Here is a 20,797-nt window from a genome sequence, read left to right as displayed (position 1 = left end):
TGTGAGGAAACAGGCCCGTTGTGCCGGACGGATGGCTGAGGATTGTCCCAGAGTAGAGGGACCAGACAGGGCAGAGGGACTGGGTCCTGCACAAAGGGGTGTGGCTAAGGACACTGCGGGGACCCTAAAGGACAGGCATGAGGCTGCTCTACCGGCTCACCGGCTGTGCTGTGCAGGCTCAGACTCGGGCCACCACTGACACAGTTCAGGAAGCGCACACGCACACACGTGTTTGTCCCTGGGAGACACGGGTGGCTGCGAGACATGGGGGGGCTTCAGTATACCCAGGTCAAAACCCAGATGAGCCTTTAACAAAGGGACATTTCGCAAGAGAACTATAATTTCCAGGACAAATTCGAAGCCATGAGCAAACAAAGTCTGGACACAGATCACAGACAGCGACAAGCCAGGCGGACACAGGCGGCCTGCCCCTGGCTGCAATCTGGATGTGAGGGTCTGGAGGGCAGCACGGCCCGCGGACAGCGAGGGGACAGGAGCTTCCACGGGTGGCTGCGGACGGGGTGGGGACGCTCCGCTCACAGGGAACACATGCAAAGGGCTCAGGCCTGTGACACTGCAACTCACGTTCCCCAAAATCACCCGGGGAAAGATGGGTCAGGTAAAGCTTATCGGGGTTGTTCACACCACAATGTTTCTAACTTTTCTGGAGCTTTGAAAACTTTCAAAATAGTTAGGAAAGAAAGAAAAACAAACCAGACCTACCTTTAAAGCCATCAAACTCTACGAGCATTCCAGGAAATAAACTCCCTACATGGTGGCAACAGGAGAGGCAAACTTCCTCGGGCAGGTGGAGGCCTGCGCTACCCTGAAGACGACGACGCTAGCCAGGGACAGCACCCACCAAGAGGGGCAGGCCACCTGGCTGAGGGGCACGATGTAACCACTGTCGACACCGTGTCCACAGACTGAATCTACTGTAAGCTAAACAAGAAAACATCTTGACCAAGGAGGACTGGCTCTCAGGACGCGAAGGAGTCGTACTCTGACTCTGACATCAGAACGATGGATGGACAAGTGAAAGTCACTTGGGAAAACGCCAAAAAGCATCTGGTTAACATCTATCACCCCTTCCTCACTGAAAACTCTCCCCAGGCCAGGAAGAGGAGGACCCCCTCAGCAGGTGAAAGGAGTCCACAGAAAGCACAGGCTGCGGTCTCGGGGAGGGGGAGACGTGGGCAGGAGCACCAAGCACGGGGCCCGCGGTGTCAGGGACCCAGACCCAACACACTTCCACCAGGCAATGGCAGACAGAAAACCTGCCCAGGTCAGAGACTACGTGCACATTATAACCTATCTTAACGTAGAAAGACTCAAGTGTATGAAAATTAAACACTGTATGACAAAACACCCTTAAAATTAAAAGACTAGTGATATTGGAGATGCATTTGCGACAGGAAACGGCCACAGCTAAGTTTCTGTGACTCAGAGAAACACGACCGGAAGTGAGATGTGTGAAGGATGTGATGCTGGACCCGGAAGAAGGGCCAGTCCACGCCGGGACAGACGCAGCCCGGGAAGAACGGTGGGAAATGGAGCCACAGGGGTTGGCCTCATCACTCCAGCGCTGACTCGAGACACGTGCCCTCCTATGGGCTGGGGTTTCGGGGAGCAGAGGGCAGAGCGAGCAGCTCCGTGCCTCCTCCTGTGTGAGTGTCCCTGGGGCAGAGAGCCCTCCCCACTGCCCTCAGTGCCGGATGGTTCTCGCTCACAGCCTGTGGCAGTTCTCAGTCCAGACACGTGCACCTCACTGTGCCTGAGAGCAGGGTCTGCAGTTCCCACAGGAAACCTGGAGCCAAGGGGGCCCTCACAGCAGCCCTGGAACTGACCCTGAGCGGCCATGGGGGAGGGGCCGGAACGAAGAGGGCTCTCCCGAGAAGTCACCTGCGGGCCTGCACCATCCAAGTGCAGGAGACCACAGAGCAGTCTGCAGGGCGAAGCCGGCCGGGCTTCTCTCAGGAAGGCACTCACTTTTCACCGCACAGTGATGCCCCCCCAGGTCAGCGCCCAGGAGGAGAGCACCGTGGCCCCCCCCCAGGTCAGCGCCCAGGAGGAGAGCACCGTGGCCCCCCCCAGGTCAGCGCCCAGGAGGAGAGCACCCTGGCCCCTCCACTCTCACTGCTCCCAGCAGCACTCCCCTGGCCGGCTGGCCTCAGGGCGGCCATGCTAGGAGCTGGGAGCAGTGTCTCGAGAGCAGAGTCTGCAGGAGGCCCAGCGCCAGGCCACGTGGCCTCAGTCTGACCAGGGGATGGTGCGCTCACACCCCCGCACACAGGTTCAGGGCCACGGCCCGTGTCACCCGCCCCTCCCTCAACATAGCCCGAAAGGTCAGGAGGGCAGAGCTCCAGAGGGGCTGGTGACAATGCCGAGGTCCCAGGCTGTTTGGCTATTCTTCCTTCTGCAGGTGGTGACCCAGATGCACCTGCCAACTTCTCTGAAAGACCCCTGGGCCCCGCACAGCTGCCCAGAGGACACAGAGCATCTCCCATGAAGACCCGCCGCCTGGGTTCTCCTCACGAGGGCCCCGACCTGTTAGCGGGCAGGCCTTACCTCTTTGTCAAAGTCCTGGTCGGGATCGGACATGCTTCTCAGAGGCACTGCCACGCTGGGCTCGGATGTACCTAGGGCGCAAGGACACTGTCGTCTCAGGGAGAGGAGTCCCAGCCTCCCAGAGCCCACCTGGCACCCTCGGTACCTGACGACGGCCAGGAGATGTAGGGCTTGTTCCTGGGCAGAGGCTGCCGGGCCATGCTTGCCGGGGCGGGGGCGGGGCCGGGCCTTTCCTCCTGGGACGCGGGCGCTGCACTCTGGGCAGAGAAAGTGGCACTGAGTGTGTGGGCGACCCTGCCGGCAGGTGAGCCCCACCGGGACCCAGGGCCAGATGGGCGGCACGCCAGGAGGGCTCTGTGCTGACAGCAGCTGAGCTCTGAGCTCAGAGTTGGCAACAGTGATTTTAGACCAACTGAAGCCTATAAAAACCTTCATGTTTTTAGAGTGGAAAAAAACTCATTATTTGCTCATACTATACTGTTGTTTAGAAATCATCTCTGACAGAGAGTTTCGTCAAAGAGAGTTCACAGTCACAGCGCACGGGGATGGACCAGAGCGATCCCTGCGGGGACCCGCCTGGTGCACCCGACAGGCAGGGAGGAAAGGCTGGCAGGGCTGGGGGCAGAGCCCAGCCAGTGTCCCGACGCAATTCCGCCCGCGCTGGAAGGCAGGTGTGCCTAGGGCACGAGGGTGCCGGGAACGGAGCGTCCCGTGAGCTCACCAGAGGCAGGTCCATGAGCACCTGCAGCCCGTCCCCCGGGCCCATGTGGGCCACGTGGTTGAAGTTGGTCGGGTTGGATATCATTTTGGATCGCAGCTCTGGGTCTCTGAGCATCTCCCTGGGGAGAGAGACAGCTCTGGATTAGGGAACACAGCGAGGCCCACGGCTCCGGAGCGGTGTCACCTGCAGTCAGGCCGTGCCCCTGCTCTCACCGGCGCTGCTGCAGCCGCTCCTCCTCCGGCACCTTGAACACGAATCTCCTCTTGCTCCTGGTCCGAAGCATCTGCTTCTTGCTGTTATCAGAGGTGTCGGGCACGTTGAGGGAGGCTCCTGCAAGGAGGGCGCCGGCAGTTACGTGTGGCCCACGCCGCGCTGTGTGGGGGGGAGGCGTGCAGTCACCAGAGAGCCCCCCCAGCCACCTGCAGAGGAAGGCGTACCCGAGAACTTGCTCTTGAAATAAATCAAGCGGGGAGGCTCGCAGTTGAGGAGGTTGAGGGTGCCTTCCGAGTTCAGTGGTCTTATCTGTTGGAAACCAGAGAGGACTGTCGCCACACGGCCGGTGCACAGCAGGGGGAGGCTGCCCGCCCACCCTGGGCCAGGCCTCACCCTCCGCAAGCCGATGGTCTGCACCCACTCCATGGTGTGCACATCGAAGACGTCCACGCCGTATTCGCTGTACACTGTGACGTGCGAGGGGCTGCAACCTGGTGCAGACAGAGCAGCACCGTGAGGGAGCAGTGTGGCCGGGCCTGGAGCCTTCCACCCGGGGGCAGGGGGCAAGGGGCAGGGGCCAGGCCCACCGTGTCGGCCTCCGACAGCGCTGAGGGCCGCACCAGCCTCAGCCCGGGTGAAGACACCTGCCACAGACTCTAGAGTGAGCCTTCACGGTGAAGGTCGGGGACACTACCTAGTGTTACCGCTTCACCATCGCTCCCGGAACCAGGAGCACTTTACACACGGGGTCACGAGTGTTGGAGACGACTTAAGTCAGCGTTCCCTTTTAGCTTTCCTACACGGTTACTGCAGAAGCTTATTACTTTGGGTCAACACATCTGACATTCAGGGAGAAACCAACTGTCCTGTTTTGTGAAGCAAATTCTTTCTAGAAGAGATGCCAAGAAGTCAGATTTCTGGGTAAATATTTAAACACAAAGACCACCGCTTAGCTCCGGGTGATGCTCTTGCCCTTCCTGGCCCCAGGAGAACACCGGGGCTTGCACAAAGCCAGTCCTCTGGGGCACAGTTGGACATCGCTTTGTGGTCTCTTCCGACACGTGAGGGCAGGAACTCCTTCCCTGCAATGGCTCTTTCCCTGCTCACACGCACACAGGACGGACAGGACACCCACAGAGCAGACGAGAGGTGAACCCAAGGACTGCTGGCCCGTCTGGCACCTGAGTTTAAGGAGACGTTCCCTACACCTGAAAGAGCAGTAAAACCTGACAGAGAGAAAGCAGCAGTGGGTGTCCACTGCTCCTCGTGGCCTGAGATGCCAACTGTGGTCACATTCAACCCCGTGCCAGCTGTCACCGAGTGTCCCTGGCCTCACCCTGGAGACAGAGCTGTGAAGATGGCTCCAGTTCACCCTGGTTCCCGGTCTCTCTACACCCATGGTTAAAAATTAATCCTGCCTGGGCCCTGGCCGGTTGGCTCAGTGGTAGAGTGTTGGCCTGGCGTGCGGGAGTCCCAGGTTCAATCCCTGGCCAGGGCACACAGGAGAAGCGTCCATCTGCTTCTCCACCACTCCCCCCCCCCTTTCCTCTCTGTCTCTCTCTTCCCCTCCCGCAGCCAAGGCTCCATTGGAGCAAAGTTGGCCTGGGCGCTGGGGATGGCTCTGTGGCCTCTGCCTCAAGCGCTATAATGGCTCTGGTCGCAACAGGCATCGCTCCCTGGTGGGCATGCCGGGTGGATCCTGGTTGGGCACATGCAGAAGTCTGTCTCTCTGCCCCCCTGCTTCTCACTTCAGAAAAATACCCCCCCCCCCAAAAAAAAGAAAGTTAATCCTGCCTGGCCTGTGACACACACACACACACAACTAATCTACATCAGGTCATGGTTTCCTAACAGAAGATGGAATTTTGAAAAAATTTCTGCTATGTTGCTATATGTTCCAAATGAACGGAATGGTCAGCCCTTTCTTTTGAATAAAAAAAAATAAAATAAAACAGGGTTAGGAAGCAAGACAGGAAGGGACAGCTTGGACAAACCATGAGGCCGTCTTTCTGAGAGGACAGGGCTCTGAACCCCTTCTCCCCTATCCTGTGGGGACCCGGGCAGCGCCTCTCCTGTGACCACAAGGGTCCATTGGCAAGGAGCCAGGAGGTCTTTGTGCAATAAGGTGCTAGAGGCCCAAATAAAGAAAAAATTTCAACTGGAGTCACCACCAGTGGGCAGAGCGGGTCCGTGGAGCCTGACAGCCCTGCTGTGCGCGTAGGCAAGTCCCTCACCTCTGCGGCTCCAGCATCTTCCTCCTGAGATGGGACATGGGACGGGGAGGCTAAGCACACACAGGCGTCAGATCAGGGCGTGAAGAGCAGGGTTAGTCCACCAGCCCTAAGCTGACTTAGCATGACGGACAGGGAGAAAGCGAGAGGCCACAGGTACAGGCAGAACCAAGAACAGGAGTGTCCACTCAGCTCATGCAGGACACCTGGAGCCTGGGCCCCAGGAGTCACTTTTTTCCTTCTCTAGCAGAAAAGACCCTCTCAAGTAGGGACCTGTGTAGTTTTGAGGCTATTCCTATACTGCTGTCTGCGAAGACGATGGGGTGTGGCGGGGGGGGGGGGGGACGACAGTGGTGTCATGGTGTGGGCTCAGGACGTACCACTTGAGCCCTAAGAGTCAGAAGCGGAGAGTGCACCTCACGGGCTGGGTCTCCTGGTCCCAGCGCCCTTGGGTGCTCTGCCAGTCTGGCTCAGCCCACAGCGAGGCAGAAAAAGGCTATGCGTCCAGATAACTAAGGAAATCTATGCCACCCACTTCCCAGCCCCATGACCCCACTTCTGCTGTCCCTGTGACCAGTCTAATCACTCCCTGGTTTCTCTGTTTGGCCCATTGGTTCGACAGTGCTGGCTGCCCACACACTTCTAGTGGTGGGCTCTAAGCTTTAGGGTCTTTTAAAAGTGAGCAGATGGTGGGCTGGGCGGGAAGTGACCCATGGAGTGCAGACCCCAGTGGCCTCTGTGACTTCCAGCAGCACCAACCCCAATCACACAGAAAGCTCCTCAGACCAGGCGGACTGATGGCGGCTCTCCCCCAGAGCAGCCCGCCTCTCAGAAGAGTGTCTGTGCTGCGAGGGGCCCTACCCGGACTTGACAGCAAGCCCTGTGGCCGCCCCAAGACCCTCCGGCTTGTCTTTATGCTGTCTCATTTTATAAACGACCGGTGGGGGCGGGTGGGCAGCGGGCTGGTGGTCGGCCGGAGCCCGATGCCAGGCCCACTCCCCGTGGCGGAGCCGTGCAGCCCGACCTCCGGCGCCTCCCGGCCCCCTGGCCAAGGAGGCCAGCACACGGCCGAAGCAAACCCGTAGCGTGCGACGGGCGTGGAGAGCGGCGACAGGGGAATGGCAACAGAAAACATATACATACTACAGGCAACAGGCAGCGCAGGCCACATGAGCTCCTGCGTGCGTGACCGCCGGCCTTGTGGGTCCACGTACAGTCCCATGTGGCTGAAGCAAAGCAGGTACTCCTCACTTGTGAGCTCCACAGCACACAGGGCATCAAGAGACTGCTGGGAGAGGCACGCGAGCGAGGGGTCATTGGGATTTACCAGGGTTAGAGCCTGCCCATCTCCCTGGGGGCTCAACAGGGAGAACCCCGAAGGGTAGCCAACACAGAGCCTGTCCTTGAGCACGGCCATCCACTGTACAGTGCCAGGGGCCACGAGTTCGTGCACCTTCCTGTGGAAAGGCTTAGTTCTCTGGAGCTCGTAGCACAGGACCAGCCGCTTCACTGCCACGAACAGCCAGGTGGCGGGGCTCCTCCTCAGCGTGGCCGTCGCCACAAGCTGGCAGCCCTTGGTTTCTGGAAGCTTGATGTCGACACTGCCTTCCGCGCCGTCAAAGGCAGACCAGGGACAGAGGTGGACATGGTGGTTCCGGCCGCAGAGGAGCACAGCGACTTTCTCTCTGGGGGCGAGCTCGATCTGGTACACCTTCTTGTAGTCGGCGACGCGGACGATCACTGCGGGGAGGGCGGGCGTCAGACCGAGAGCAGGGACGGACTGGCGTCTCCACCCCGCTCACGGCACCTGCCAGTGAATGCCCTGCACCCCTGCCCAGAGCACGTGCCTGGGTGAACAGCGAGCCTCCTGGCTGCATGTGCCCCAGCCACCACTGCCCACCCTGCACCTCTGCCTCCACGTCACCCACACACACCCGGGGGCCCCGGCATGGACTTGGGCCTCCTGCCCGCTCACTCTGAGGCCCAGAACCCTGGGTTGCATCTTGGGAACAAAGGACTGTCTCAAGCTCACTGGATCCTTAGACAAACTCTCTGAAAACAACCGCCCCTCCCTGAGCCCCCACATTCACCCAAGAGCCCCGACGTCCTGACTGGAGCAGGGGCCTCCACCCCAGCTGTCTGCCCTTGGCCTGCATGTTGTGTGCAGTGTGCAAGGACACTGGTTTTCAGGAAAGGGACGCTGCCCACCGAAAGCAGCTGGGCACAGGGCCCGTCCCTAGTCCTTCCGTCCCTAGACCCACAGGATGAAGAGGGAGACACTGAGTGCTTTTGCCTTTCCTCCTCGGGCAGAATGAAATGTCAACAAAATGCAGCGGAGGAAGGAAAGTCTCAGTGAGGTCCCGGTGCAGCCGGGACTGAAGCAAGCCTCCTCCTTTGGGAAGCCCTCTGAGCCGGCCCCCGCTTACCCGCCTCCTTGGAGCACGGAAGCTAGGAGTCGGCCCACCCAGCACGGTGTCTGCGGCGGACCTGGTCCCAGTCGGAGGCCCCAGGAAACATCAAGGGACATTGCCCTTGATCATCAGTCTTGTTACAAATAAGTTTTCTTGGCTATAGCCATTCCCTCTTGTTATAAAGTTCTCTGATGGGGTGACAACTGACACGCAGTGATGCTGTCTCAACCCTTACAAGTCCCCATGACTGACAGCGTCTGCACTAACCAGGTGGGACCCGAGACAGCCCGACCCACTCACCATCGCGGGTCACCTCTATGACGTAGAGCCCTTCCTCCAGACCGACTGCGATCCTGTCGCCATCTGTTGGGGCAGAAGCATACGTGTCACCAGCACAGACGTGTGCATCTTAGAACAGGGGAGAAACTCTACGTTCCAACGGACATGACTGGCCATGAGGCAGGCGAAACCCGAGTGGCGCACGCACCCAGGATGGCAGCGGTGAGCACAGCCTTGATGAGGGGCAGCGTGCTGTCGTAGGCCTCCTGCGGGACGTGCACCACCTGGTTCCGCAGGCGGTTCTTGTGCAGGATGGACTGCAGTCCCTCCAGAATCCCAACCCACTTCCTCTTCTCGTTCTCGTTCTCTGTCAGGACGAGCAGGGAACTGGTCTTCGAAGGGGAACCTAAGAAAGAGGCTGTCACCTTCGCGACAGAGGACAGAGCAGAGACCGTGAGAGGGCCGCACCACGGGGACGCCCCTGGCCCGCCACCACAGCACCAGAGGGATGGGCGGGAAGGCGTGGCTCTAAGGGCGACCGCTGCGGGTAGAGCCTCGACCGCCCCCTGCGCCGAGTGGCCCCTCACTGCGCCCTCGGGACAGTCTGGACAGGCCTCTGGCGCCCTTCTCGGCAGGTTTCAGTCGGCTCTGCTCTTACAGAAACTGTGGGGCAATGTCCCTCTTAAAACTGCTCTCCTGAGTGATCTTATTATAATTTAAAGTTTCTCAAAACATGTCCAGAGCGACAGGACCTCACGGAAACAGGCTCCGTGCGTGCCCAGAGCACAGGTACCCCGAACGGCACTAGTTGCCAAGAAAGGACTATCTTTTAAACGCACAACCATGGCAACTGTCTGAACTGGGTACAAGAGGAACTTTCTAAACAGAGATACAACTTAATTAAAAACAATTAGTGGACTTAGTTTTGTGACAAAGCTACTGTATCTATAGGACTTCCCAGTGGAGAGGTTGGGGTGACTCCTTTTTGACCCATGACCTCTGACGTGACCTCACGGGACGCCAACAGGAGGGCGCAGGGCTCTGGCTGCTCCCGCTCCGCTCGGCTCCAGGTCATGACCCGCAGGCCCAGGGAGGGGCGGGGAGCCTCCAGCCTCCAGCACACCGGGACCAGTGACTGAGCTGTGGTGGGAGGGGGCGCTGCGCCCCGGGAGGCGGGCAGCGCCACGCGCACACCGGGGTGGACACACACGTGCGAGGAAAATGGGGTCTTTGCGACGTGCACCGGCCCCTCCTACAGCAGTGACACGCTCAAAAGGATGACTTCCTTTTAACCATGTAATTCTTTTTAATGGTTAAAAAACATTTCCAAAAAACAGAAAAGCAGCTCACCCTGAAGATACACGGAATGTCTCGGCGTGAAGCGTGGATGACGTCAGAAGCCAAAACCGAGCTCACGGAGAACTCTTCGTCTCTGGTAGAAACAGAACATCCAATGTCAGGAAGAGGCGCACACACGCCTGTCCTCCCCGTGGACGACAAAGCTCCACAAAAGGGCACTTCCGTGACGGCTGCTCTGAATATGAGGTGGACCCCTCACCTCCACCGGGATAAACACGGCCACCGGCAAAGCCGACACACAACTCGCAGGTCGGAATGTTTGAGGGGAGAGCCCCTCCTGGGCCTCCCTGCCCCCAGGACAGACAAGTCCTGCCGCCCCCCGCAGGCCCCTGCCGCCCCCCGTAGGCCCCTGCCGCCCCCCGTAGGCCCCTGCTGCACCCCGCAGGCCCCTGCCGCCCCCCGCAGGCCCCTGCCGCCCCCCGTAGGCCCCTGCCGCACCCCGCAGGCCTGGCTTGGCGACCACCAGGCAGCCCCTGGGCCAGCACTCATGCTGGACACTGAGGCCTGAGGCCCGGCCCCAACCCGGGCAGATGCCAGCCTGTTCACACCACCTGCACATGCTGTGTGCCAGGGGGGTGGGTGACAGTACCAGGAAGTGACCTGCAAGCAACGGGACGTCTACATGCCAGGCCTTGTCCCCAGCACACCCACCCATGAACTTGTTTCATAGTCACACCACACTTCTGCAGGCTGCTGTGCCCACATCACACGCGGAATACAGAGCCTGACGTTAACTAGGAGCCCCGGGGGAGGGAGATGCTCGGCCGCCTTCTGCATCTGACGCCGGCCACACGGGTCGAGGGCACGTGGGAGACAGATGCACAGGTATCAGGATGGCACACAGCCCAGAGCCTGAGATGCCGTCACAGACAGGGCACCTGTCGGGCACCACACGGCACAGATGCCTCAGAACGTTCAACACGTCTCTGTATATTTCATTCTTGTTCTTGGGGCAAACTTTTCAGTGCAAAAAGATGTCAAACAGGAAATTTCTGGCAATGCACTGTAAGTACCCGTCTGGACCGGCACAAAAATTAAGGGTGTGAAAGTATAAGCGAAGTTTAAGGTTACCAAGCAACAAACCCGCCTCCTGGGGAAAGACAGAGAAGTGGGACGCAGACAGAGGACGCAGACCTGAGGTCCAGGACCTGGCTGGCGACGACTCCTGGCTGGGTGGACTTGCCCTCCGGCAGGTCGTACAGGAAAAGCTTGCAGTCGCAGACCACGGCGTAGGCCCGCTGCCACCCCTTCTTCACCCCTGTCGGCTTTGGGACCTGCGGGTAGATGGGCCTCGTTTCACTAGGCCAGGGAGGCCAGTCACAGTCTGGGAAGCGGCCCCTGGAGGCCCCCAGCCCCGGGGGACTTCCTGGAGATGACAGTCACCGGGCCCTCTGTCTCCTTCCAGCTGCTGCCTGCTGGCCTGCTTCTCAGACATGCTCTCACCTGGCCTAGGCTGGTGGCCAGAGCCTGGTCTGGGCCACGGGGGTCCGGGCACTGCTGCAGAGGGCTCCACACCCAGCAGAAGGTTGCCCTGCCCCGGGGGGAGGTGGGTGACGCAGGAGACAGGTGTGCTCACACAGCAGGGAGCACCTGGGCACTGCAGCTGACAGCCTCAGGCCGTGGCACAGTGGTCTCAGGCAGCACGTGCTCGGAAGCCTGTCTCTACGCGCAGAGCCAGGAGGCTGGGACAGGGCCTGATCGCGCATGCCTACCCGTGTGCTCAGGACCGGCGCCCCCAGGACTGGCGAGAGGGCCAGCATACCAAGGCCGCGCCGGGCCTGTCCTACCTTCACGTAGCCCTTGTAGGCGGTCCCGATGCCCCTCTGCACGTCCACGCCAAGGGGCCGCTTGGACTGCTCGGGAGGAATGGGGCACACTTGGGGCGCGCTGTCTCTGCAGGACACGTGGCAGGCAAACGAGCACACTATAATGGTGAGGGAACAGCACATCAGGACCGTGCCCAGGACCTGGGGACCCGGCACGAGGTCCTCACACTTCCCAACACAGCTCAGGGACTCACAAGAGTGACTTCCCGGTGTCCCCACACAGCGTGGCAGGCCACCAGGACTGCCTGGCACGGAAGGACCGACACAGAGCCAGACCTCTTCTTGTGTTCCCACCCTGCTGACTTTAGGACCGACACAGAGCCAGACCTCTTCTTGTGCTCCCACACTGCTGACTTTAGGACCGACACAGAGCCAGACCTCTTGTGTTCCCACACTGCTGACTTTCAAAACCACCCTGACAGGTAAGAGCCCGCAGGTCTGTGACGGGGTGCAGGTTCTGGTGACATGTGGGGGTCCCGGCAGCCACAAGAAAGGTGAGCTGCGTTTAAGTGCAGTGGGAAAGTGTCTGCTGTCACACCCAGTGAGACCATGAGGATCTTCTGCAGAGCGGCTCTGCCCACTGACCAGCATGGGGGCAGCTCAGGGTTGGCGCCAATCCCAGGGGTGTCACTGGGCACCCGGGACCTCGGCTAGTTGTACTGTATGGGTCACGTTACCGAGTGCGAGGGCAGCGCCTGGCACACGCTAGGGCACGGCCCAGGTTCCGGCGCTAACAGTGACTGCGCGACAAGATAAAACGGTGGTGCTTTTCTCTGGAGGAGCCACCGTGGGGGCTCGGAGCTCGTCCCTCTCCGCCTCCTTTTCCAGGATGGCTGCGCAGAGTACACGCCCTGACCAGCAACACCCAGCAGACCCTGGCCGCCCACACCAGCGCCTCCCACCCCGCAAGGAGCCGAGCTCTCCACCCAGCCCTCGCGGAGCGGCACCGAGCTGGAGCAGAGAGGCGGCCTCCACTCACTCTGCCCCGTGTGCCTTCAGAACCACCGCCCTCCCGAGGCGCTGGCCCGGCTGCCCGCGGCGGACACTCACCCTCGCAGGCGAAGCCCTGGCGGACGAGCCCCACCATCAGCGAGGTGCAGTGGCTGCACTGCGTGGGGCTGGAGAAAGACTTGATGCTGAACTGGTGGGCTTTGGGCTGCAGGAAGAACACCGAGAAGGTGAAGCGAACACTGAGACAAGGTGGGTCGGATTTATGAATGACTTGGGCACGATCTTGAAAAGTAGAAAATGTGCATTTGCACTCTGAGGTATGCGTGGTCCTGGCAGCACTAACCAAGGACAGTGCCCCGCGCCTGCCCAAGAAGTCTGGCCAGACAGGCACCATGCGCTTCCTTCAGCAAGTCTGGCAACAAAGCGCGCTGGCCTGGGGCACAGTGGGGGCATGCTTGCCGCCTGCTCTGGAACAAGCCCCTCGCTTCAGAGGCTCGTGGGGGCTGCCTGGGCCACGTGTTGGCTGAGCCCCTACCAGGACAGCCCTCCCACGTGAGACCAACAGACACACAAGAAATGAACAGCAGCCCTGGTCCTAACAGCAAGAGCTGAAAAGAGCCCTGCTCTCGCTGGGAGAAGGGACACTGTGACATGGTCGACATGGAGAGACAGGCCATGCATGACGTGGAGCAGGATCTCTGCAAGGCTAACATTGCAAACTCAAAGGTTTATTACTCAGGGGACATAAATATGCCGGGACCTTTGTAAGAAGCAGGAGTGATCAGCACAGATCCCAGGGTGCAGTCTTCCTGACCCCTGACTGCGAGAATCAAAGTCCAACAGCCAAACCATTCATCAGCCTCAAACAAAATCAAGTTGCTTATCTCTAGCTGGCGTGGCCGCCGATGTCTACATTAAAGAAAAAAAGGAAAAGGCTCTATGCCAGCTAAGCTTGGACCTTGGACCTTGGCACACCTGAACGTTACGGTCTGTGTGGAGCCTGTCTGTATGGGTGTGCACAGCTCTCCAGACACACTTCTGGAAACAAACTAAAACATGCACATTCAGCGCAGGTCCACTCATGCTGGGGGTAAAACTCCCTCCCACAGACTCCATGGTTCTCTGAGGGTCTATGTGAACACAAAAAAACAGAAATAAGTTTAGAGAAAGAACTTAGTATGACAGAAACATAACAGAGCGTTATGCTGGAGAAGGGAATCTGGTCTGAGGAACAAAGGAAGGGGACTGGCAGACTGAACCTGAACACTTTTCAATGAAAATGTATTATCTATTACTGGTTTAATTAATAAAACACAGGGTCCTGATACTTCGTGAATCATACGCTATTCAGAACAAACCATTAACACAGCACAAGGGTTTGGCCAGACAGGTGGTGGCACGGTAGACAGAGCGTCGACCTGGGACGCTGAGATCCCAGGTTTGAAACCCCAAGGTCACCAGCTTGAGTGCGGCGACCATTGAGCACAGGGTCGCCAGCTTGAGCATGGGATCATAGACATGATCCCATAGTCACTGGCTTAAGCAAGGGGGTCACTGGCTCAGCGGGAGCCCCCCAGTCAAGGCACATGTCAGAAGCAATCAATGAACAACTAAAGTGACACAGCTAAGAGTTGATGCTTCTCATCTCTCTCCCTTCCTGTCTCAGTCTCTCTTTCTCGTTAAAAAATTTTTTAAAAAAGAAAAAAGCCTGACCAGGCGGTGGCGCAGTGGATAGAGCGTCGGATTGGGATGCAGAAGACCCGGGTTCAAGACCCCGAGGTCACCAGCTTGAACGCAAGCTCATCTGGTTTGAGGAAAAGCCCACCAGCCTGAACCCAAGGTCGCTGGCTCCAGCAAGAGGTTACTCAGTCTGCTGAAGGCCCACGGTCAAGGCACATATGAGAGGGCAATCAATGAACAACTAAAGTGTTGCAATGCGCAATGAAAAACTAATGATTGATGCTTCTCATCTCTCTCCGTTCCTGTCTGTCTGTCCCTGTCTATCCCTCTCTCTGACTCTCTCTCTGTCTCTGTAAAAAAATAAATAAATAAAATTAATAAAAAAAAAGAAAAAAGAAGAAAGTACAAGGGTTTACTGTGTTTACAAAAGTAACACCTGTCTTATTTACACAATAGTTGTATTCTAAAACTGAGAAGGTGCCACGGGTGAAAAGCAAGGCCTACCTTTGGTCCAGACAGAGCGAGGGCCTGTGAGGTGGGCAGCGGCCCGGCCGGCGGCCTCTGTGGGGCCCGAGCCATGTCCTGGGAGACAAGCAGGCAGAGGTGAGCACCGTCCTAGCTCAGCACTGCTCTACATGTCAGACCAGCTTGGGATCACTTCTCTCTGGAACTGATCAATAATGAACAGTTCTGCATTTTTAATTCCCTGCATTGTTGAGACACCTGTCAAAGCGCTCCTGCTCTAGCTGATGCCCTGATGGGAATTCTGAAAGGCAAGTCAGGCTCTGGGCGGGGCGGGGCGGCCCGAGGGCACGCAGTGTCCCGGCCAGTCTCACCTCCTGCTGCTCGGTGCTCGCAGCCACAGACGCTGACGGGGACACTTCTGGCTTTGGAGCTTGTGTTTCTTGCTCACTAGCTGAGCTGGTCTGTGGGGGAAAAAGGCAGAGAAACAGTGGGATGAAAGAACTTACCCTGCAGAATTCAGGCTCTGACTACAAGTTCTTTATTTAAAAGGGGCATTCCACTGGGGACTGAGGTCCACAGCTTCTCACTGCTGACTCCATGCAGCACCTTCACTCGCCTGCCTGCCTGCCGCCTGCGGTCTCTGTGGGGTTTGGCTGCACTTCCAAGAGGCTGGCAGCACGGCGGGTCGTGGGGGAGACCAGCAGCAGAACAGAATGTCACTACCACCCCATAGAAATTTGCATGATGAAGGGGTTACTCGTGGTGGCAAGTCATTCCCAGTACTAGACATGTTTAATGTGAGGAAAGGGAGGCAGAGCTTCTAAATGACAATCTTCAGGCCTAGGACCACCTGCAGCAGCCCAGACCCCTGAGCAAGGGATTTTCCCCTATGCGAATGTCCCTTCCACGTGAGCCGGAGGAACTCCAGAATGACTGGAACTGACCGCTGCGGGGCGGTGGTGCTGGCTAGAGGACGGTACGGAGACCACGGCCTCTGCCTCCGGGCTGCAGCGCTCTCGTGCTGCCCAGTGACGAAGGGTCCGAGCTGAAAACCACCTGCAGGGATGGCCGCTCTGTCCACTGACCTCACAGAAGAGCTGCCCCTTCCCCGGCCACCTCCACCCTCCTAACGATCACTGTCCCTGGTCCTCTGGAACCTGCACTCGCCCTGTCACCAGAATGGTCGAGGACACTCAAGTGATGGAAAAGGCAGGCGACTACAGCAATAGGTTTATGACAGAACATAATGACCAGTGCTACAGATGTGCCTCAGATGGCTCAATCTATCTGCTTCTGAAAAACTGACGGCTTTAGGGCGCTGGCCAGGTAGCTCAGTCAGTGTGTCATCCTGAAACACCAAGGTTGCAGGTTCCATCCCTGGTCAGGCCACATACGGGAAGCGACCAATGAATGCACAGCTAAATAGAACAACAAATGAATGTTCCCCTCTCTTTTTCTCTCTCCCTTCCTCTGTCTAAAACCAGTCAATTAAAAAATCCAAAAACCTGAAAACTTTAGGAAAAGGCAAACATTGCCCAGTAATGAGATCCACTTTCATGATCTTTAGTTTCTGGCTTGTTTCAAGGGATTGCTAGTCAGGGTCCATCCCCCTTTGGGAAAAAGAGAGAGTGTCACACCCCATGGAAGGCCGTGGATAACATGCAGCGTACACGGAGGTGGGGGCGGGGGCGTTCACAGCATCCCCAGCAGCTGCCTCCTAGGCAGCCAGCCCTGACCCCGGACAGGCTGCCCCCAGAGCTCCACACCAGGCTGGCCACAGGTCCCGCAGGCGGGACTCTCCTGGAAACCCCTTTCCCCCGCCACCACCTACGGAAGTCCCTGACATAGTAGCGAGTCCTCCTTTGCTGCAGGGTGAGAACTGGTCTTTTAAAAACAGCCTGAAATACTCCACAGGCAGAGGTCCATGGAGGCATCTTCCCTGAAGATACTGAGCACTTTCTTCATCAACTTTCATCTCATTCGAGGAATCTTCCCGGGAAACATTTAAAATCCCTTAAGGTCTACAACCTCCACACATGATGTCCCAGGTCAATGACAGGGTCAGCGTGCCTGAGACTGAGTGTCAGGTGTTAATTCACTGGCGTGTTTGTGGCACCACAGGTAGTCAAATCTTACCACGCTGTTTCTAACTGATCATTGAGTCCATTTTTTGCTTTTTAAAAATACTTACTCTAAAGGTCAGGTCATGTGCAAGAGGTGCAGTGTTGAAATACTCAAAGATAGAATCCTGGAAATCTGGAAGTTTGAGTCCTGTGAGGACGAAACAAAGACAGTCAAGGTGAAAACGTGGCAGACTGCACCTCCCTCTCAGACGGGAGCTCAGCGTGGCCGCGGGCTCCGCTCTCCCTCAGTCAGTGGGAAACCTTGGTGAGGTGCCACCAGAAACACTGGCCGACGCTCCCAGAGCTGGACAGCGAGTCCAGAGCTCAGCTGGGGGGCAGAGGAGGAGGACGCTCGGAAATCTCTAAGGAAGGGTGGAGGAAGGGGCGAGCCACTAGACACGAGGACGGATCCACGCCAGTTCCTGCCCACGGACAGCCAGCAAGGTGGACGCAGACCCGCATGAACAGTGAGAGTGACATGCATCAGTGAGGACAGGAACTTTGTGACAACTGGTACTGAACAACTAGCCACAGGAAAAAGGCAAAACTGGATCCAGCCCTCAAACTGTACGTCATCACAAATTCCAAATGGATCAATCATCAAAATTTAAAAAAACCCTCAAAAACCACGCATGTATTAGAAGAAAACATGGGTGAACTTCTTGAACAAATGGAGACTCAGAAACATCCCTATGACTTAAAAAGGGGAAAAACTGATAAATCTGACACACACAAAAATTTAAAACCCTTATGTCTGGCCAAAAAAAAAAAAAAGTCATAAGTAAAAGACAACCCAGGAAAAATATTTGCAACTTCTGTCACAAACAAAAGGCTCTAATCCTCAATATATAAAAAGCTTCTGAAAATGAAAGACTTAGCAACTATAAATTTTTTAAATGGACAAAAGATACAATATATAAATCATAAAATAAGAACAACAGTCCTTAAACATGAAAAGGTGCTCAATCTTGCTCATAATAAGAAAACTGCAACTAAGCCTCCCGCCCATGCTAAATCTCACCCACCCGGAGTGGAGACCCTGCTCCGTGGGCAGGACCTTGGCCTGTGCTGTGGCGGGCACCCGCGCACCCACGTCTGCAGCAGAAGCGTGGGCACGCTGACCCTCAGACCACAGCCCACGCCAGGACATCTAGCAGAACACGCTGACGGGAACGGGAACGTGAGACGTGAGCGCGTGGGGCCGCGCGGGGCAGTGCGCTGTGGCGGTGAGGACGGAACGACTGGTGCCAGGCCTGGCGGTGCTCCCTGTGGCACGGGGGACGTATTGTCTAATTCTACTCACGTGTATCTGCTCTATATTTGCAAGATGAAACAAAGGCAGGACCAACCGAGAAGTGCGGGTAGCTTTGGGGACGGGACCTTGAGTGCACCCCAATTTCAGAATTCTGGCTTGGGAAAGACTAAATGCTTTCTTTACAGAACCAGAAACTATTAAACTTAAAACAAATTAAATCTAAAATAAAATCATGTCATTAAAAAGGCTTATACTTAAAAAAAAATGCAAAAACTTATTTTAATTTACCGGTATCTGTTCTAAATTTTTCTTCCATCTTCTTCTTCAAAATTTCCATTTCTTCTAACAATTCTCTATTTTTGGCTTCCGAATCCTTTAGTTTACTAAAAGAAGAAGTAAATGGCTTTAAGTGCACAGGGGGACAGGTCACCAAAGTGCTGGTGCAGAGGTCAGGGTGCCAGGCCGGGCTGATCTCAGGCCGCGTGCCAGAGTGGGGCCGTGCTCCAGACACTGCTGGGCACCCACGGGCCACTCCTGTGCTGCTCGCCTCTCTGTGGGCAAGTCCTCTGTCCTCTGAGGACACATGGCCCAGGTGACTCAGCCATTAGACTTCTAAGTGTTGTTCCCATCACGGGCAAAATGGCGGGTGGTCACCTGCCTGAGTGCGGGGGTCTCATGTGGAGGGGACAGAGCAAAGCCAGACTGCTGCAGTTAGAATCTGTCCAGGTGGCCAGTGGGCCAGGACAGCACTAGGGGATCTGCAATCAAATCCTGTCTCTGGGCCCCGGCCAAGTGGCTCACTGGATAGAGCAGGAGTCCCCAAACTAGAGCCCGTGGGCCACATATGGCCCCCTGAGGCCATTTATCCGGCCCCCTGCCGCACTTCCGAAAGGGGCACCTCTTTCATTGGTGGTCAGTGAGAGGAGCACTGTATGTGGTGGCCCTCTAACGGTCTGAGGGACAGTGAACTGGCCCCCTGTGTAAAAAGTTTGGGGACCCCTGAGAGTGTTGTCCCAGCACAATGAGGTCGTGGGTTCGATTCCCAGTCAGGGCACATAGGAGAAGCAACCGACGAGTGCACAATTAAATGGAACAAGCTGATGCTTCTCTCTATCTCCCTTCCTCCACACTTAAATCCATGGAAAATATTTTAAAATAAAGTAAAATAAATTTTAAAAAAATCCTGGCTCTGCACTTACTCAGTGGGTGACACCTGCCTGCACCTCAGTGCCATCACCTGAAGTGGAGACAGACACACTGCTGGCCAGGGGAACAGCTCGGGGCGAGCCCAAGGCCACACGGGCGCCTAGCCCCTGCCGAGAGCCAGACCTTCCAAAGGACAAGCACCTTTCAAAGGAGAGGTTCGTGTCTTTGACCTTCCTCAGTTCCTCCTGAACGAGCTGTTTGGCCCGGATCTCGGCCTCAAGGGCAGACTGCAGTTCTAGCCGCGCGGACATGTCCAGCTTCTGACTACGGCGGACTTTCCAAAGGGGATCCTGCAGACATGGGTTCAAATATTAAAAATACATTTTAAGTTACTAATTTAACAAAAAAATGCTACCAAATAAGTAATTCTTCTTTTTCTAACCTTAAACTTCTATCACCATATTTAAAGTTAACTCTCAGACATTATCAAAGTCCATCACACCAAATTTAATTTTAACATTTTGTGGCCCCTCCTCTTCCTCAGAGATCTTCTAAAACAGCGTTCTCAACTGCTGGTCTGCAGCTAAAATTCACTTTCTAAATTTTTTAGAAGAGTAAAATGGGTCCCGCAGTGTAATTTCTACATGGGCCCACTAGACTCGTACAAACACAAGCTGCTTTACAGGGCCGCAGTTACCTTACTTTCCTATATACTGACACGACACATTTTGTGATGTGACCATCCTAGGACTTAGGTCCCCTGAGATAAAGGAATAAACTGGCGAGGGGAAGGGAGAGGGTGGGGTGACCGGGAGCCGCCAGGGCCGTGACCAGCCCGCCCACAGCTTCCTCTCCTTTGCTCCTTGCTGGCCCGCGCAGTCCATGGACTTTCAAAGGAATTAAAAAGGCACATGAAGATACTGCTTTTATAAAGCCTGCAGGAGCACAGCCGAGTTTTTCCATTTCCGTCCGTCTAGGTGAAGAGGAGAGTGGACGGCAGGGACTCCTCCCAGCTCAGTCAGAAGTGGCTGTGGAGGGACAGGGTGTGAACCTAACGACAGTGTGAACTTGACCACAGGAGAAAAATCAGTGAGTCTCCAGATGATGCCCGTGAAAAATATTCTCAAAAACCAATAGGTGAATACACTGCTAAGGAAAAAAAACAACTATAATCTCATCCATTATGTCCTTCAAAAAGAAGAACTTTTGCAACAAGAATCTCAACACTTTCCTGTTTTGCTAAAAGGACTTGTGATGGCATTCTTACACCTTCTATGAGGTCTGTGTACAACATTTACTTCATGCAGTCGCTAAGTGCCAGTGTGTATGTAAATGTGACTAGGAGAAAAACGTTGAAATGAAAGAGTTTACTCATCGTTCTAATTGGTACTCATAAAGCAAATCAAACCTAAAACTGAAAATGGCCCAACCAGTGGTGGTGCAGTGGATGGAGAGTGAGCCTGGGATGCTGAGGTTCCGGGTCTGAGACCCCAAGGAGGTCGCCACCTTGAGCGTGGAACCACTGACACGATCCCAAGATCGCTGGCTGGAGCCGACCCCTCCCTCCCC

At 56.4% G+C, this 20,797-nt stretch overlaps 1 protein-coding gene across 1 annotated transcript in view; it reads right to left on the bottom strand.

Annotated features, from left to right (window-relative positions):
* The window catches only part of CDC42BPB (CDC42 binding protein kinase beta), a 104,712-nt gene that overhangs the window by 4,149 nt on the left and 79,766 nt on the right, over positions 1-20,797 (bottom strand). The window contains exons 19-36 of the mRNA XM_066343939.1: positions 19,430-19,578; positions 18,371-18,465; positions 16,896-16,975; positions 15,076-15,165; positions 14,744-14,821; positions 12,659-12,764; positions 11,570-11,706; positions 10,917-11,056; positions 9,774-9,855; positions 8,632-8,848; positions 8,445-8,507; positions 6,877-7,473; positions 3,896-3,993; positions 3,727-3,811; positions 3,502-3,619; positions 3,290-3,407; positions 2,714-2,825; positions 2,569-2,639 (exon numbers count right to left, since the gene is read on the bottom strand). Of these exons, the coding sequence (XP_066200036.1) occupies positions 2,569-2,639; positions 2,714-2,825; positions 3,290-3,407; positions 3,502-3,619; positions 3,727-3,811; positions 3,896-3,993; positions 6,877-7,473; positions 8,445-8,507; positions 8,632-8,848; positions 9,774-9,855; positions 10,917-11,056; positions 11,570-11,706; positions 12,659-12,764; positions 14,744-14,821; positions 15,076-15,165; positions 16,896-16,975; positions 18,371-18,465; positions 19,430-19,578 (2,436 nt within the window). The remainder of the gene's footprint in view (positions 1-2,568; positions 2,640-2,713; positions 2,826-3,289; positions 3,408-3,501; positions 3,620-3,726; positions 3,812-3,895; positions 3,994-6,876; positions 7,474-8,444; positions 8,508-8,631; positions 8,849-9,773; positions 9,856-10,916; positions 11,057-11,569; positions 11,707-12,658; positions 12,765-14,743; positions 14,822-15,075; positions 15,166-16,895; positions 16,976-18,370; positions 18,466-19,429; positions 19,579-20,797) is intronic.

This window comes from Saccopteryx leptura, chromosome 6 (genome assembly GCF_036850995.1).
Source record: "Saccopteryx leptura isolate mSacLep1 chromosome 6, mSacLep1_pri_phased_curated, whole genome shotgun sequence".
Taxonomy (NCBI): Eukaryota; Metazoa; Chordata; class Mammalia; order Chiroptera; family Emballonuridae; genus Saccopteryx; species Saccopteryx leptura.
The sequence above is the reverse complement of the archived record's forward strand: the minus strand, read 5'-3'. Positions and strand labels throughout refer to the sequence as shown.